We start from the raw sequence: 18788 nt of genomic DNA, 5'->3' as shown, positions 1-18788 counted from the left end.
GTTGTCATGGGCAGCAAATTTGACTGATGATTTGTGACATGAGAAGTGCTGCTTCTTTCTGAGAGCTTGACTAATTCCATTGAAGAAGTGAGTATATATATTTTTTCAATTATAGGTTAATTTGACAGTTTTTGTTTCTGTTATCCTCCCCCTGTGTGAGCTGTTGAGAGCGATTATCTGATGTCATGCAAAAGGATGACAGTGGTTATTTTTTTTTGTTTTGTTTTCACTATTTATCCAGGAACAGTTTGCTGAGCATGCGTGCTCTTGGAATGAACGTCCTCACCATCCACTGAGCTAACTGGGGGACCCTGAAACTTGTATGCTGTAGACCTGGATTTGAAATAAAATTTAAAAAATAATTCTTATAATTGAGAAATATTTTTGCCTCATTTGTTGCTTGTGGTTATTGATTATAATTACTGGTGCACAGAGATACTGGGATTCCATTAACTGTTAATATGCTGCTTTTTTGTTTTGTTTATGCCAGATATGAATGTCTGGAGCTGCATTGGATAGAGTTCAACCTGGTTTTCAGCTACAGGTTTTCCCCTTTGTTCTTCACCTGGCATTCATGTGTGGAAGGATCACTATTCTGAGCACCTCATTGACAGGCAATATGGTCCATACCACTGGAGTGGAGGAGTCATATAAGTGTCCGAAGTTCGGATGGATATACTGTATGATTCTACTGCCTTGTAAAAATGACTGCGAAATCCATCCAGTCATAACTGAACAGGTTCCTTCCTGTGCTTTTATGTCAACCTTACTTTAAAGCTTCCTCCTTTCCCAAGGGGTCAGAGTGGGGTGAGGAGACAGAGTGGGGTTGTGAGACGGACACCGGACCTTCTCACCATAAGACTACAGATGGACAACAGATGAAGGCCAGGAATGCTGAAGGGGAGTTGAGTGTTCAACATCAAACCGGTTTCATTGGGCCCCATAGGAGAGTCAAAAATGGTAACATTATCTGCTCTGACTATTTCATCTGTACTTGTACTCTCTTTGAACGTGGTCTAGGTTTAGGTGTTGGCTGTCGGTGTTAAGCAAAAGCATTCATTTTACACACACACACACACACACACACACACACACACACAAAACACAAAACAGTTAATGGGAACCACATGATGCAAACGTCATACAATTTATTTCATGAATTGATCATTATAATAACCAGGTCGTGGTGAGTGTTTTCCGGCTGATGTCATGTCTTCTGGTGTGCATTTTGTGTGTGGAGATTTGTAAGGACACACCCCTTTAGTCCAGAGGGTAGATAACACTGGGGGTGTTTCAGTGAGTGTGGGACATTTGTAGGACGGCATCCTCAGCTAGCTCAGGTACAGTATGTCTTTTGTTGCCATTCGTTCCACTGATGCATTGCTAAATATGAAATTAGGGATGCAACTAATTGATTTAATTTAATTAATCAATTTAATTTAATAAATTATAATAATTTAATAAAGAAATGCATACATTTTTGGGGAAAACAAAATAGCCCTTAAGTGTTGATCAGACTAATGAAATTAGGTTATACAAAAATCTATTGGATTCCCCCCCACCCCCCTGAGATTCATTGATATAAAGATTACTTATTTTTTAGACAAACATGCTTTCAATTATTCAATGAATCAAAAACTGAATCGGTAGAATAATCACTAGTAAAATAATCGATACATGGTAGTTGTAGCCCTAGATTAAATTAAATTTCAAGCAGTGTTAAAACTTCTGGCTTTGGGTTTGAGTGCAGTTGGACTACAGTTTGGTACAGAATATGTGAATGTACTATATGCTTTTAAGGATGAAGATTGCCCTTTCTCTGACACTCCTGCTGGTGGCTCTGTGTGCTGCTCAGAAACAGAGGAGACAGCAAAACTCAGAATGGGACTATAAGGCTGAAGGTGAGTCACTACTTCACATAAATTGATTGTTACAACATGTTTTGTTTATTTGTTGCATATCGTCACTGTCGGGTGGAAAACCTATGGTGAATGCTGATTTTAAAAAAAGACAAATGTGAAACGGAGGGAGATATTATAATAATAATAATAATACATTTTATTTATAACGCACTTTACATTTGAAGCAAATCTCAAAGTGCTACAGGCAGATAAATGTAAAAGACAAATAAGAATAAAAACAGTTCTGTGGACACCTAAGCAGCAAAAAGGTTAGAAGCACACAGGGCAGCTTAAAAGTCCGACTTGGCAAATGCCTTACTAATTATGGGGTTAGGGGTATGTAGGGTGGAATGGTTAATTCTTCCTTTTTCCCCCTGCCTCTAGCTGAGAAAGTGAACACCAGAGGATGTGCCAACCTCACCCTGGTATTAGACAACTGGAAATATGCCATAATGACCCAGGTCAAAGACCTGCTCCTCCATGACCATGGCACTGTGCTGCCCGACTATGGAAGGTTAGTGAAGGTCTTCTGTTATTGCTTTAATCACCAGTTTTCTGTTTTCTTTTTATTAAATATTGTTTCATTTAACATTACATTTTTTGTTTCATCATCCTTTTTTTTTTTTTTTCCTCTAAGAATTGAATGGTCCACTACAGGTTTTTTCTAGGGATGCACCGATGGCAGTAGCGGTAGCCGATATTTATTATCTGCTATGTTGCTGTAGATTCTGAACATTTATTTATTTTATTGAAGATTTATTTGTTATCCTGGCTGGCACAAAAGGGGGAAATAAAAACAACAAAAACTAAATAAACATATATCGGTATCTGTATCGGCTAAAATGTTATTTTAAACATCTGTATCGGCCAAGAATTTCCATATCGGTGCATCCTTTATTAGTAAAAAATCACACCTGTGTGAAGTGAGTGGTGCAACTCTGTGTGGGGGTCCCCGGAACATCCAGACCCCCAGGAATGCGCCCAGGGGGCCGGGCCAGTTCTGAGCATTTTCGTGCTCGGACACAACCAGCTAGGGACGTACACAGCCAGCCAGGGACACACATAGCTGTCTATAGGAGTGGTTGCACCACTAAAAAAAACAACAGCTAATTAACTTCCTTCCACTCTTAAATGTTTTCTTTGCCTGTGCTGTCCCACATGCCCACAGGATTCAGCCCCTATCGGATGCCCTGGGAGACCTGTACACAGAGTTCAATGCGCTGAAGGTGCGCCTTGGCGAGCTGACCACCAAGTTTGAGGGCGTGGAGGCCTTCGTGGACGACGTGAGGGCCGGGAGAAGCCCCGCGCCACCCAAGGCCGAACCGAGACCCCCGGGGCTGCTACCAGGGGGGGAGGAGAATGCTACGCCCACTGACGAGGGACACAGACCACAGGGAAGGAGGAATAGGGTTGTGGTCCGTCGAATCAAGAAACCGGGGGGAGCTTCTCAGGCTTGAGACGTGAACTGGAGATCAGGAGATGATATTACGGTATGTCATCTCTGATTTCACAGAAGGGACACTTCCGTGTCAGTCTTAACCAGCCACGTAGGTCGCTAACCCTAACCTCAGTCTTAAACGGCCACGTAGGTCGCTAACCCTGACCTTCGTCTTAACCGGCCACGTAGGGCACTAACCCTAACCTCAGTCTTAAACGGCCACGTAGGTCGCTAACCCTGACCTTCGTCTTAACCGGCCACGTAGGTCGCTAACCCTGACCTTCGTCTTAACCGGCCACGTAGGTCGCTAACCCTGACCTTCGTCTTAACCGGCCACGTAGGTCACTAACCCTGACCTCAGTCTTAACCGGCCACGTACTGTAGGTCACTAACCTGACCTCAGTCTTAACCGGCCACGTAGGTCGCTAACCCTGACCTCAGTCTTAAGTCTTAAGTCTCAGTCTTAAGTCTGAGGTCAGGGTTAGCGGCCACATAGGTCGCTAACCCTGACCTCAGTCTTAACGGGAGGTCAGACTTATGGGCATACCCCTATTGGTATTTTCTTCTTCAGCAGGGCGGTGTATCGGTATGTTCTATTATTTCTTAAGAACAATTTGTAAATATATATTTTTTGAATACCCTATTTCATACTGGATTGTATCTCATGTTGCATTTCTCAATATGCCAATGTAGAGACTGTACATTACAACAGTGGTTCCCAAACTTTTTCATGTCAAGGACCCCCTAATTGGCACTAATTGGCCCACCGACCCCCATTTGAAAAGAGATGCCAGGGACCCCCATAAGACAAGATTTTTACAGCTCTACCAGTGATTCTCAACCCGTTTAATTTCAAGGACCCCCAGTTTGACATCCATTAGTCTACGGACCCCCATTTAATGGCATTTATATCCCTGGGACCCCCAATTTATTTAGTAAAATCAACCATTTGGTTCCATTTGTCCACTCTCAGAGTTATAGACCCATAAGGGTCCATTTGGTTCCAAACTATCGTTTAGCTGGGGACCCCCTGGAACTCCCTCAATGACCCCTGACCACTTTGGGAACCACTGCATTACACTATCATCAAATGATCTGACGCTTGTTTACCAGTAGATGGCTCCCTTGCATAATGTAAACCAAAGTTGGAATCATAAATATATGCATGTAATGGCCAGGCCGCTGCCATAATGGTATTAATGGTTATGTATAACTTATGTTGTGATTTGACAATAAACATTTATGAGAGAATTGTTGTGAAAGTGATGAAATTATGAAAATAAACATTGTTTTCTGTCATCGTGTGGTTCTTCAAGTCCGAATCGTGCTTTATTATTATTATTTTTGCATTTCTTGTGATAGCCTATTTAAGGACCAAGAGTTCATACAAGGATATCTGGTGTGAAGTAAAGAAGTTTAAGTTTCTTGTTTGATGAGATGCGGGAGAGAAATGAAACCGAAAGAACGCGTGTGTTCTTTAGGGATCCTCTTAAAACTATTTACAAAATCCTGAAACGAACTATCATCATTGGTCCCGCACTTCCGCTACAAATCGCAAATAAATTGCCAGGTGTATACAGTAGGGCGTAGGCTAGTGAAGAATATAATTGGTTATAAAATACAAGATACAGCCATGTGTGGTTTTAGAAGTAGTCTGGCTATTACAGTGCAGCAGTGTTTAGTTGTCGACGGTCCCTTGGAATATTTCATTGCATGCAACAACAAAACAAGACTATAGACGTATTATTTATTGCTTCAGAAGAACCAGAAACCTATGCAGCGTCTGTGATTGTGGTTGATGCCATTGCCATCTACTGTAGTACTGTACTATAGTTGTAGCTGTCTGCGGACTGTGGCAACGTCTGTATCCTGAGAAAGCTATTGCGAAGGTATAGTGTACGCTACTTTTTTAATTCTCATTTACAGTTTTCTTTTTTTAAACTGTAGCCTAAACTTCTCTCCAGCCTATAGCTATACAGTTTATAGCCTATTTATTGTTAGGTAACCTAGTAGCAATAGGCTATAAACTGTATCTTGTTCTTGTCATGCAGTGACCCATAGGCACGTTAGTTAATTCATAATTACTAGTGAATTTAGATCAGCACAGGAGCAATTCAAACAATTTTTAGCATCTTTAAATTCTTCAATTCTTGGAAATTGTTCTGCTGGGGAACCTAAACAGTTGGCTCCCCGACCCCTTCAACAAGGTGTGGTTTTGGTACAGTACAGGACAGCAGCATATTGGTGATATTGCCCATTGTATGCTACTCTTTAAATGTCTGTGAGATGCAGACGTATAATAACATACAGTATTGAACCTTAGCCAATAGCCTGGATAGGGCACTGGCACTGCCCTATAGTGCCACACTATTGTATTTAAATTGTTTTGCAAATTAAACTTTTCCATACATTTCATAGATCACGTTGTTCTCAAAGTGGGGTCTGGGGACCCCCAGGGGTCCTTGATGGAGTTCCAGGAGTTCCCCCGCTGAATGAAAGATAGTTAGGAACCAAATGGAACCATATCTGTAACTCAGAGAGTATACAAAGTAGGATCCATGTGGTTCCATTAATTTTGTACACTCTCAGAGATAAATTAATTAAACATTGAATATAAATTGGGGTGACCTAATGCATGTCAAACTGGGGGGTCCTTGGCATGAAAAAGAAAATCCTATCACACAAAGATTTGGCGGCCCCAGTAACTCTGAGGACCCCCTAGGGGTCTCGGACGACCGGACCCCCTGTTGAAGAAGACCCCTGAATGAAACAGTTTGAGTTGTATGACTGTGTGCACAGATATTAGGTGGAGGACGGGTCCAGGAACTCCCCACAGAGACACCTGATGGACCAGGGGACTGAGGCTAGTGATATCCACAGTGCCCGTGAAACCCATAAGGAGGATGTCACGACCAAAAGACCCCGGACAAGGCAAAAGATGGAGGTAAGCCATTTGAAAATAGCCGATCTACAAGCTCACAATGTGTCACAATGCAACGCATTGTGAACTTGTAGATCTGCTATTTTCAAAAATGTTTGTCTACATTTTAGACATTTGAAAACTATGCAATATTCTGCATAATGACTTCACTGCATTCTACTTTTGGTACTTTAACCCATTTTGGGCGGGAACCCCTTTTGGTGTTTTAAACATTATGTTATAATTTAGCTATTGAAAAATAGCAGATCTACAAGCTCGGTGGCGCGCTATGAGCTTGTAGGTCTGCTATTTTTGAAAAATCGTGAAAGTATTTATTTCAGAAAAGGATTTAGAATAATCTTTTTTAATTTTTGAGGTCAGGCCTAAATGGGTACATTTTGATACCAATGCCTTTGTACTTTTACTCAAGTAAACTTTGATTTCTACATTGCAGTATTGATACTTTTGCTTAAGTAAAACATTTGAGTACTTTTTCCACCACTGTAAACGTCTCTTTCAGGGACAAGAACAAGGTCATCCCTCCAGGAAAGGTCAAGACATAAAAAAGAAGAGACACCGCAACAGAAAGAAACAGAAAGGCTTGAGCTGCCAGCAGGGAGACGGGGATCTCCAAAGCCTTCCTGCACCTCAGAGCACAGAGAAGGCCAACGTGGCAACCCAAGTGGATAAAACCCAAGAAGACTCCACGGGAGTAGAACCTCAGCAGGATGATGACTGCCGAGCTGAAACCGGTCAACCTCCTCAGGCGCCTCCAAAAGAACAACACACCGTTGATCGTTTAGAAAACGACACTCTGCATCCCAAAGATCTAGAAATGGTGCAAGCCCAGACGCAAACGAGGAAGTGCAAAGGCAGAAACAGAGCTACGCAGACCCCCAAAGTGTTGCAGAGCACGCAGGAGACCCAGACAGAAGAGCCTGCTGACCACTCTAGGCCACACGAGGAGGGCACTGAGAACACGCAGCCTTGCCAAAATCAACCACAGCAACATGACGACGCCATCAAGACTCAGCCAATGGACCATGACGACCACATGGATGATGATGCCATCCGGCCAGGTGACCAGTCTCATGATGCTACTCCAGCAGGTAGTAAAGGGGCAGCATCTGATTCCGCCGTGGAGGAGAACGCAAACCTCAAGGAGGAGGAGACGAGTAAAGAGGCGGATCCCTCTGCAGAAATCCAAGGCGTTAGTACAAAGTTAAAGGAAGTTGCCAAAACGATGTCGTACGCCAACGTAGTGAGTGGAGAGAGAGCGCAGGGTGAGACGGGGTCAACTATGTCAGCCACCCTGAAATCGGATCAAAGCATCAAGACATCGCAGAGCCGGGTTAATCGGTAAAGCTTGCAGGAATGTTGACAATTATGTCCCATAATATGACTCTTTATGTGTGTGATTTACCTTTACATTTCTTGTGCATTATGGATTTTTGTTTGTCTTTCTCCATAGTGATCGGACACCAGTGAGAGCTCCCCCTGGAGTTCCCATGTTCACCTTTCACATCTACGCTGTGTTAGACAAAAGATTTAAATTCGACCAAGTACATGATCATCTATACGTGCTATATGATGGGGCTCAATCAATCTGCCTTGAAATGACATATTTTGTGTGAGTACAAATTATGTTTGCATCTAGTTCAAGATTGCCTAACCAATTAGCTGCTAAAAAAAACTTAACATACAAATTCTATTTTACCTACAGTGGTCTCCATCAACAAGGGTATTTTGTAGAGGGATTATTTTCCGTTGAGGAACGATTCCTACCAAGAGGACACTGGATCACGTACAATTATGGTGTTCAACAGCGACAGAAAGAGATTCCAGAGGTTGCCAAAAGGCATATTCAAATTCCACTGGATTCTCGAGTTAAAGGTACAATAAGAAGACATACCATTTAATCAGCTTACTTTGTTCAAAACACCACAGTGGTGCTTTACATATTTTCTGATATATACTGCCCTTTTTGTTTTACCTATAGAGATTCACCTTTATGAAGGCTACATTGGTCATGCTGACGGTGGATCTTGGCTTGGAAACCTTGGATCTTTGATTGGCTTGAAGAAATCAAAGGCTAGGGAGACTTCAGATGCTTGGCAAATGTCTGCCAGTGTCCTGCTGAACAAAATCTTCCAGAAATGGTCCCCACTCAACAAAGAGAACATGCTGGCCTTGGGTCAGCACTTGACACTTTTCATGAACAGTTTGGGCTCTGCTCGTCAAAGGGTGATTTATCCAGATGGTACACGGCCGCTGATTATCGAGGTTGGTATAACTCTCGGAAGTATTATTGTGCATGAAAAGAGCCTTGCTGGGCTATAAGAACATGACCCCCCCCCCCCCCCCCCCACACACACACACACACACACACATCTGAGAAATCCATTCAAACCCCTCAAACATGAGGGCATATGATGTATGCGGTCAGCTGTATGGCTGGCTCAGGGAAGAGGACACCCCTGCCTTGCATAGTCCTGTGGGAGGCAAATCTCAATGATTGGGCATGGGACACAAGCTAAAGCTTGATCACCCTTTAGCTGGCCACCTTTGATGAGGGTGTATAGTGTTGGAAGGCCGAAACACCCGCTGATTCAAAGGCACACTACTGAGGATGTGTCCCAAAATGTACATCATACCCTAGTTAAGAAATACACCTCCTAATGCCACTCTTAACATCAAGGCAATCTCATGTGAGCCCACACCATCTATTGGCACAATGGACAGTATTAACATCACATCCCGTGTTTTATGATTCTGTTGATTATATGTGGTATACCGTTATATTACTCAATGTTCAGTTGACAGTTCCGTTTTTTACTGGGTTTGTGTATCCTATTTTATTTGACAGGTGTCGGACCTGATTTCAGAGCATTTACTGCACATCGTTAAAGGAGACGCTCAGGGCACATCATCAGGAAACTGGACCAGAACCAATCCTGTTGTGTTGGGCTTGTCTGTGTTCACGTTGACCAGACGGTGCAACATAAATCTGGGAGAGAAGGGCTGTGCTGAGCTTTGCCACCTTCTATCCTCAGACACTGCACTGGACAATAACCTGGACAAGTTACACAGTGTCTTTCACAGTCCACAGTTGTACGTTTTTCAGTTGTTGTTTTTTCCCCTTATAATACCCTGCTACTCGTAATAATATTGCTAATAATATCAGACAAAATGTTATTTTATTTCCTTCAGCGTTGTGCTTGGCCTGATCAACCACTGTGCACAGCAACGAGTACCAGAGCTTGTCCTGCTCATTCCCCTGCTGTACAAACTCAGACAGCCAGGGGCACACGCTGCTAGAGTTGGCCCAACTGTGGAGGAGGAGAACTGGTCAGGGCTAGACAAGGTCAATGTTGTGACCTTTAGAGAGAATATCCGAAGCTATTCTGACAAGAGAAAGTGAGTCCATCTCACATTTTTAGCTTTCATTTCCTGAAATGGTGGTTTAGACTGGATTTCAGTGATGTTTCTTTCTTTCTTTCTTTCTTACAGGACAATGCTGATGTTGATTCAGAATCGCATGTCTGTGGCTAAAGAGATGCCTCTGGTTCTGGACAGTTGGCTGTCCCTGGTAGCACTTGAGGACATTCCAAAATTCTCGTCTCTGACTGGGATACATCCAGAAGACTTGATCCAGAGTCTGCTATATAGGCTCCGAAACTACGAATCCATGGACAGCAACAGAATGCAACAAAACGGGGAGGTAAGTGACGTTGTACAAATATCAGTTGTTTCACTTTTTATTGCCAACATGTTCAACATCAACAATTTCTTTCCCAACATGCAGCATACTGAGAAGGTTTTGAGCCATATACTTGCGAGCATAGACAAACAAAAAGAGAGGTAATCATATCTAAAATATTTTGTAAATATTACAGATGTTTTATCACAATGACAATTTTGCACTCAATTTACTGTATACGACTGTCTATAGGATGACAGAATCTGAAAACTTGGAACCAGTGTTCTTGAGTAGCATTGGCGTGGCCAAGAGTACGTGCAGAATGGTCCAACTTGTCCCTGGGTACAAGACCGTTGTGCTGTCCTACCAGTTAGTGCTGACGTTGGTGGAGATGCTGGATGTTGCAATTAGCAAAGAGGTATGAAGCTTATGCTTATGTGTGAATTACTAAGGTTAGTCTGAGTTTATTATGACCCTGGGTGACCCTTCATTTCACTACATTTTGTTTGTGCTCAACAGTCCAAGGATGAGGATGCTAAGATCTCCAAGCGACTGTTGGATGAGGTGGTAGCGGTGCAACAGATGATAAGTGAATGGAGAGATAGGCTGTTCCACCAGCCACTTCAAATCAAGAACAATACGCTAAACTACCCCAAAGAAATTGAGGTATAGTGATAGTCCAGACAACTGTGGACTACCGGTATATTGATGGATTAGTGTTTTATTGTTCACAATGTAGTTTGCAAGTAATTTTTATTCTTGCTACTGTAGGTATGGGATTCACTGCTGAAGGTGGAGTGTTCTGTTCAAGAGGTACTGGTCCAGTGGAGATTAGGTGTGGAGAAGGACCTGAGGAAGAGGATTTCCATGGTAACTATGGACAGCATTCATGTATTAACATCCATATTTGCATGTGCATTTGGACACGCACGCACGCACGCACGCACGCACGCACGCACGCACGCACGCACGCACGCACGCACGCACGCACGCACGCACGCACGCACGCACGCACGCACGCACGCACACACACACACACACACACACACACACACACACACACACACACACAATGAGTTTTCTGGTTTCCTCTACAGGCCAGTGATGTGGATAAAGTAATGGTGTGTTGCCTTGAGTCGTCCATGGGGGCCATAAAGAAAAGTCATGATATCTTACAGATGTGCTTCCATGAGCTCTGTCAGACTGCTGTCAAAGACATCTGCCAGGTAAATGGTTTATAAAATAATATACATGGTTAACCTACCAATCACTAGAATGCTTAGAGAGAATAACAAAATGATTGTGTGCACTGTGCATTGCCTAGTAATGCATTTAGCAGAGCCACTGCTACGTATGGGCTTAATGCCTAGCCTCGCGTTGTATGCATACTGTATGCAATAGGGGCGGATGAAGACTGGCTGTGCCAGGCTAGTTAATGCCTTGCTTGAGGGTTAATGCCTTGGTTTCTAGATGTTCCTGTTAATATCTGGCTTTGTACTAATGACTCTGTAGTCATAACACCTCATCTACACAGGCAATGAGAGAGCATGCCAACGGCGATACCACGTGAAGAACTGTCCTGATATGGAGCGTTGGTCATTGTGATTGGTCAACATTAAGAGGACAGATCTTACTGATTGCATATCATGTGTTTTCAGAGAGGACAGGAGGGAGACCTGATGCGGGCACTCACCTCCAAAGGGAAGGAGCCTCCCTGGGCGATCATATCCTCCGTGGTGGTCGAGTCAGCAGCACGCTTTGAAAACAACCCAGTGTTCCTGCTGCTTGAACCACAGTCTGCCATCAACCACCTTCTTTCTCATGGTATGTTACTGCAGTTTTGGTTTTCATCTATTTCCATTTGTTTACTTTTTGTTTTCCACTGTTCACGAGATGTGACTTCTCCTCCCTGGTGCAGTGGATTGGAAGGAGCTGCGGTTGTTGGACGATGCAGCTCTCCAGGTGGTCCAAGGCTGTCGGCGCACACTGGCACGCCTGGTGGAGTCACTGCTTCAAGGACACGTGCCCCTGGGACATCTGCAGACCACACTGAACTGCAGACAACACTTTAAGAAACTTTACAGGCAGTGTAAGAGTTTTAAATGCACATGCATGAAGATGATAAATTAACTGTTAAATAGACATTATTAAAAAATAATGTTTTTAATGAATTACTTGATTATTAATATACAGCATGTTAATACTATTTAAAATGATTAGTTTGATGATGAGTTTTTCTGATGTACTTTTCAGATAGGAAACATAATACGACGGAGGCCATCCCTGTTGATGCTGATGGTATTCTGGCTCAAAGAGAAACAGATTTAAAAGCTTTCTATCAACAAAATCAACACATGGACACACTGATCAAGATGATAGGGAAGGTCACAGACAGCATCGCAGGTGAGGTCCAAAATCCTTGGTAGTTTCCTCAACAATGTCTGAAATCACATTAAACAGAATGTTTCCAAAGTGCTGGCCACTCTGTATTGACACAGGCTTATAGTTCTAGTAACATTGTTTTTTTGTCACCAGTTGCTGAGTTGTCCACTCTTGAGGAGCAACACAGACAAGATCTGCAGTCAGTACATTTGAACAAACTGGTGGCGGTTCAAACGTTTGTTAACCCAGACACGTTGCCCGGGACAACTCCTGGACAGATCCTCTGGTACGACACGGATCAGCAGGTTCTGGAAATGGCCAGTGGAATGCATGTCTTGCGTCACAGCAACCTGATGCTCAACTTATGGGTCACGGGTGCAGCAATGGAGGCAGCTTCGATGATGCAAACCAGCACAGTACCTGTTCCAGTAACCTTAAAATGGGTCCATGACTCAATCTGGAAACCACTACTGAGAGAGTACTGTGAGCTCGGCCACAACATGGCCGTTGCGCGCATCACTTTCAAGGAGCTGGATCAGGTTTTGCTGGACACAGGGGACCAGGGAGATGGGACACTGATGAAGAAAGAGCTGGATCTAATGGCCAAGATATTAATTTTGGATGAGCAGATTAGCCTCGAAGACAACTGGGTCCAGTTGAGAAGCCGTCAAATCCATAATTATCGACAGCTCCACGAGGCAGCAGCCTTAGCAAGTGCAGTGCTAAGAATTCAAGCCGAAATGAAGCTTTCTGGGGACTTCAGTGAAATCTGCGTACTCGCTCAACTGGTAATAGTGGTATACTTGCACATCAATCCAGTCATAATCATATATAACTTGTGTTAGGCATATGGTTTTCTCAACACAATATGCTAATTTAACAGAAAGAAGACAGTTTCAAGCAGAGGGTTCTTGGGTCCCTGACCAGTGACTTGACCCGTGCCAGGGAACAGCTGTCCACGGTCACCAAGGAAAACACTGCATGTCTGGAGGAATTCCTAAAGAGTAAAACTCTTGTCAGCTGGGTCAAAAATTACCTTACGAGTAAGATATTTATGAATCACGGTTTATTTTCTTTGGTCACATTTTAATCTTAACCCATTTAGGCCTGACGTCGGAATTTACTAAAATGTCTTCTAAAATTCAGACAGTTTTCTGAAATACCTCATGTTTCTGTATCAGTAGGTGCTCAATATTTCATGTCAAGGACCCCCACAAATTATATGTATTTGGCCACCGACCCCCATCTGAAAATATGTTGTTCCAGGAACCCCTCAGAAGCAAATATTTGAGTTAAAAGCGTTCGCTCTGAAAGAATATATATTCGAAGATTTGTGCCACATTTTCACGATTTTTCAAAAATTGCAGACCTACAAGCTCGTGGCGCGCTATGAGCTTGTAGATCTGCTATTTTTCAATAGCTAAATTATAACATAATGTTTACAACACTTAAGTCGTATACCACTGTCATGTGGAAAATACAAAAAAATAGCAGATCTACAATCTCAAACGTGTTCCCATGTGACCCATGTGACACATTCATTGAAATTAAATCCAAGATTTTGGTTATGCTCAAAATTGTGACGCAGAGGTTAATGTAGTTAAAGTAAAACAACCTATTTTCAACCATAAATAGATTCTTTATTTATGTGTCATGCACCAGAGGTGCCCACATGGACTTATAGGACACAACATAAATCACTGCATCAACATTGCATGGTTGCACAATCAAATAAAATAAAAACTAATTTTTCAAACTCCATTTCAAGCAAACAGAACACCTCAGTACTGAGGATTCCTCAGTAATGCTTACTATAATTTAGTGTGGTGTATATAATATAGCATTATAATAATAACATACCATCATATTAGGATGGTGTTATTGACATCTACTCACTCTGTCTCTCAGAAGTAGCCTGCATATTGCTCCGAAAATGGATGACATCGCCAACGTCATATTGGCGGGGATTTCAAGCTAGATTTAAAATCTGCAGCGCAATCTAAAGGACATGCCTGCCTGCTCTGTCGGTTACTGTAACTTTTCGTTCCCTCAACAACAGATATGGGAGAAGTGAAGGTTTTCGTTGAGCTGGCCTCCATATCCGCTGGAGAGAATGACACGGAGATAGACCAAGTGGCCTGCTTCCATGATGCAGTGATGGGCTACAGCCCCCTCCTCTACTCTCTCCTCCCCACCTCCGGGTTTAAGGACTTCATGACCTGTGCCAGGCAGGTGTGGGACGCGCAGCGCAGGGATGACAAACTACCTGACAAATTGGTATGTATCTCGATCTTCATTCTTTTTGCCCCTGGTCTGTCACGATTACAAATGTAAGTTGATGATTAATTGTCACACAAATAATTGCGATTATCGATTTAATTGTCCTTTTATTGCATTCAACATTGGAACGTTACAATTTGTATTTATGTTTGCCTTTTAGGCTTCGTAATCACAAATTCCACAGGGCATATATTACAAATAACGTAATAGTCTATACAAATAAATCACTGACACATAATTGTTTTTCCTTTCCAAAAAAATTACAAAATAGCAGAAAATGCTATTTCTGCTATTTTTGATTTTTCAACATGGAAACGATTGACGATTATGCAAAAATAATTGCGATCATCTCAAATAATTGCGATTATGTAATTCTCGTGACAAGTCCAATGTGCCGATGCTGTGGAGGGGTGACACTTCTGATGCTTCTTGTTTTTGCTCTCCAGAGGGATTCTACTCGTTTGCTGAGCTGGCTGAAGGGCCTGAAGGAGATGCATGGATCTGTGGAGCAGTCCTCTCTCTCCCTGGCTTCTGACATTAATGCCAGAGGGGTCTACCACATAGGACAGTCTGAGGGAGACGTAAAGAAGGTAAATCATGATGAGGAAACTCTTCGGTCACCATCGGTCTGTGTAAGCCATTTATATCTGTGCTTCACACAATTATGTCGATGTTATTATCTACCCCCAAACCAAGAAATACAAATTCTGAGACCCAAGGCTGATTTTATGATCAGTAGGCTACACTACAGTATATGCACACAGAATAACTCTTCCTACTTCCTTCACAGGTGTTACCGATGATACTAATTAAGGCTCTGTTCCATTTAGTGTACAGTAACCTCGCCTCACCAGGCTTTCCACCTCGGAGGAAAGCCTGGTCTCTGTTCCAAAAGTGCCGTGTGAACCGGATGATATTGTTACGTCATGTTGTAGTAGTTTTGTAGTCATCAGGCAGGAACAATCAAACGGAACTTCCTTTCCCCTCAAACCGGAAGGATAACAATAAAAGCTCTCGTAGCCTGTAGCTTTTATTGAGAAAAATCAGTTTGAGGGAAACGGAAGTTCCAGGAAGATTGATGACTACAAAACAATACTACAACATGATGTAGCGATATCATCCGCTCCCGACCGGTTCATAAACCCGAAATGGAATGGTGCCCAGGCTACGTGTACAGTGGTTCTCAAATCTTTTTAATTTCAAGGACACACCCATATGAGGCCATTTATAACCCACTCAAGGACACCCACTGGTGTAGCAGTAGAGTAGAGTGAGCCAACATGCACAATAGCAGCACCCTGACTCTATTTGACCAGAATGGAACAGAGCCTTCATGAGTGTCATCGCTAATAAAGGAAGTAGGGAAGGGGCCCAAGTTCTTTCCAAAATGGCATGTGTGCATAGAGCCCATTGTGTTATATCTCCATTTTTGCAGAGATGTCTGCAGAGCCTCCTTCTGGTTACAGTGGAAAAGGCCCACGAGCTGAAGAGCTACAGACTCGCTGACCTGTTAGAGCTACGGAACAAACTCATGCTCATGTCTTCTAAAGGAGAACACGGAAAAGAGCAAGTCAACAGGTTCACACAGGTCAGTGGCGTTCCACCACGCAATCCACACAGCAGCACTACTGTGTTTGTAATCTAATTGTTGCGAACGCAGTGAGCCACTTACTATGAGACCCTGCTGCTCATGTCTGTGTGTCTGTCTGTGTGTCTGTCCCGCTGTGACACCACCCGCCCGCCACCAGAGGGCGCAGCTGTAGCACACACACACACACACACACACAGGGCGCAGCTGTAGCACACACACACACACACACACACACACACACACACACACACACAACCACACACACACGAGCTGCGTTCGCTTCCCGCGTTTGCGCATCTTACTTGTCTAATCACTAATTGTATGAATCTCCCCTTGTTGTTTCTAGGTCTTTGAAGGAATTCAAAGACTGGGTTCTATCCTTCTTCAAATGCAGTCATCAGGCAACATGCTTTTTAGGGACTGGCGTGCTCAGGTCCAGTGCTGTTGCCCAGAGAGGCAGCCATGCATCCGAGTGACGTTCCCCTCCCTTCAGGGTAAAAGTATGTTGTACTTTGGGGAGGTGACGGAGCAGCTACAGGAGCTTTGTCGTTCCATGGAGACCTGCCATGAAGAATGGCGTTCGTTTGTGAATGAGAAGAGAGCCATCTATCATGTGCTGAACCACTACACCTCAGAACAGATGGTGTACCTGTGCCAGTGCATATTCAAAGTGTGCCAGCGGCAGGCTCCGGTTCCACAACAGTTGTGGCATTTGCTTCATCCCATAAATTCCCAGTGCACTCTGTCTGACCTTAGAAAGGCCTTTGCTAAAGCAACAGGAGAGCCTTTAAGGCCACAGTCTCCGCTTTACACTTTGTTGGGTGATGATGGTGAAGATGATCTTTCTGTCTACTCTGAGTCAACTTCAGCAAGGGAATGTGACGCCATCGAACAATATCTAATTGAATCCTCCTCCGAAGATGAAGACGTCACCTATAACTATGAAGATTCCGCAGACATCTCATCGACAGGAGCCGGGGAAAGTAATGGTGACGTTAAAGAAGATTTTATTGAATTTTCCTCTGAAGATGAAGATGTCATGGACAATGATGACGATGCTGCAGACGTCGAGGATGGAGCCATGATGGAGGAGGACGCCAAGGAAAGCATGGAGGACCTCTGGAGACGATTCAACACAGACACAACGCGATATCTCCGCCAACAGCTCGACATCGCCACTTTGGCTCGGTTCCTCTCGTCTCTCTCTGACACGAACCGGCAGCGTGTATCAAGGAGGCTACCGCCTGCTCTTCAGGAGGGAAAGCCCAACCTGGTTCTTTGCCCGACCACAGAGGTTTTCTCCACCACGCTGTCTTTTTACATGGAGAGTCCAGAGCAACCACTGCCGTCCACCGACGAGGTGCTGGTCTGTAGAGAGGAGACCACAGAGGAGGAGGTAAGATAATAATAAGGAAATAAGGAATAATATAATAGAGTGTGCTGTTTGTGTGTGGAATGAGCCTCTAAATGTTCTTTCTTGCTTAATCTCCTAAACCCACCCCCAAACTGTGACAATAAAGATGATTCTGATTCTGATTCTGATTCTGAGGTGGAGATCTTCCTTCGTCGAGCCTTGGGTCAAGGAGGCTCCGAAGGCAGCCGGCAGAGGATCTATTCCCTGGTCAACCCTGGCGTGCTGGGCTACGATGTCAGCGTGGCGCTGGGGGAGCTCTTTGAGCACCTGGAAAGAAACGCGGACCCTCGTTATCGCTTGGTCATGGTCAGCCCCGTTCAGCACCAGCACAGATATGTGCCCTCGTTCTTCAGCAACCACAAAGTGCAGGCGGGAGTGGGTATAACGGCGGAGACCGCGAGGAAATACCTACGCCACCATTTCATGGTCCCAGTAGTCATACAACATAGCTCTGTCTCACAGATCTATCCAGAGCAGCTGTCAGTCTGGATGGTGTCGTCTGCACGCCCTGCAGTTGGTAAGCCAAATAAATACTGTACCTGTTTTTATTTTGTTCTGTGTCATGTGCCTTACAACTGTGTTTTACGGGAAAGAAATTATAGTCAATATTTCATAACTATTGACAACATAACTATTCTTTATTTTTGCCTACCATAGGGAAATCACTTTATGTGGATCGTTTGTTTGAGAAGTTCCAGAAGAGACTTCGCGACAGCCGACATATCAGGATAAGTTTGATTGAACCACAGGTTGAGCTAGACGCCTTCGTTCAGACTCTGTCTGACAGACTAGCACCGCTCAGAGAACAAGACCCTGTGCTCCTTCACATCGACACGGCCGCCGTGAGTCTATTGCTGTTGTTTGGGAAACAACTTTTCTCTCTACATTCATCGCTGGACTTGACAGGTTCCTATTTTCTTCATTTTGTTAATTGTCAGGTTCATTCTGGCCTGGAGGAGCTTCTGTTCCGCCTGCTAGTTCTGGGCTGTTTGAACGACAGCCAGGGAATGCTGTGGAGAAGAAATGCCGCTCACTTGATCACCGTTGAGATCCTGAGGCCACGTACACCACACAGTAGCCAACCAATGGAGGTATAATAAATGACATTTCTATTAACCCATTCTGACCTGAGATCAGATTCACACGAGGTTTCCGCCGGACA

The 18788-nt window shown here is 43.7% G+C and overlaps 2 protein-coding genes and 1 long non-coding RNA gene across 3 annotated transcripts in view; all 3 read left to right on the top strand.

The window, feature by feature from the left end:
- The first annotated feature begins 1313 nt into the window (after positions 1–1313).
- Positions 1314–3381, top strand: LOC310874147 (uncharacterized protein). The gene is made up of 4 exons (XM_083786832.1): positions 1314–1340; positions 1801–1901; positions 2286–2415; positions 3070–3381. The coding sequence occupies exons 2-4, from the start codon at positions 1802–1804 to the stop codon at positions 3356–3358; spliced, it is 519 nt and encodes a 172-aa protein (XP_083642958.1). The 5' UTR covers positions 1314–1340; position 1801; the 3' UTR covers positions 3359–3381.
- Positions 3382–5096: 1715 nt separating this feature from the next.
- On the top strand, positions 5097–7066 carry LOC310874443. Its single transcript, XR_014570570.1, has 3 exons — positions 5097–5228; positions 6139–6283; positions 6780–7066. It is a non-coding gene; the product is annotated as an uncharacterized lncRNA (long non-coding RNA).
- A 427-nt stretch (positions 7067–7493) lies between these two features.
- rnf213b (ring finger protein 213b) overlaps positions 7494–18788 on the top strand; it is a 51359-nt gene continuing 40064 nt past the window's right edge. The window contains exons 1-24 of the mRNA XM_083788255.1: positions 7494–7618; positions 7731–7889; positions 7983–8152; positions 8259–8542; positions 9126–9370; positions 9470–9676; positions 9770–9980; positions 10065–10120; positions 10212–10377; positions 10479–10625; positions 10731–10829; positions 11057–11185; positions 11618–11783; positions 11878–12048; positions 12213–12362; positions 12495–13129; positions 13225–13384; positions 14401–14618; positions 15068–15211; positions 16057–16209; positions 16559–17608; positions 17762–18143; positions 18284–18468; positions 18565–18717. Of these exons, the coding sequence (XP_083644381.1) occupies positions 7503–7618; positions 7731–7889; positions 7983–8152; positions 8259–8542; positions 9126–9370; positions 9470–9676; positions 9770–9980; positions 10065–10120; positions 10212–10377; positions 10479–10625; positions 10731–10829; positions 11057–11185; positions 11618–11783; positions 11878–12048; positions 12213–12362; positions 12495–13129; positions 13225–13384; positions 14401–14618; positions 15068–15211; positions 16057–16209; positions 16559–17608; positions 17762–18143; positions 18284–18468; positions 18565–18717 (5556 nt within the window). The 5' untranslated portion in view covers positions 7494–7502. The remainder of the gene's footprint in view (positions 7619–7730; positions 7890–7982; positions 8153–8258; positions 8543–9125; positions 9371–9469; positions 9677–9769; positions 9981–10064; positions 10121–10211; positions 10378–10478; positions 10626–10730; positions 10830–11056; positions 11186–11617; positions 11784–11877; positions 12049–12212; positions 12363–12494; positions 13130–13224; positions 13385–14400; positions 14619–15067; positions 15212–16056; positions 16210–16558; positions 17609–17761; positions 18144–18283; positions 18469–18564; positions 18718–18788) is intronic.

Source organism: Protomyctophum parallelum, assembly GCF_964188405.1.
Source record: "Protomyctophum parallelum genome assembly, chromosome: 17".
Taxonomy (NCBI): domain Eukaryota; kingdom Metazoa; phylum Chordata; class Actinopteri; order Myctophiformes; family Myctophidae; genus Protomyctophum; species Protomyctophum parallelum.
Note: the sequence above shows the minus strand (reverse complement) of the source record. Positions and strands in the feature narration are given on the sequence as shown.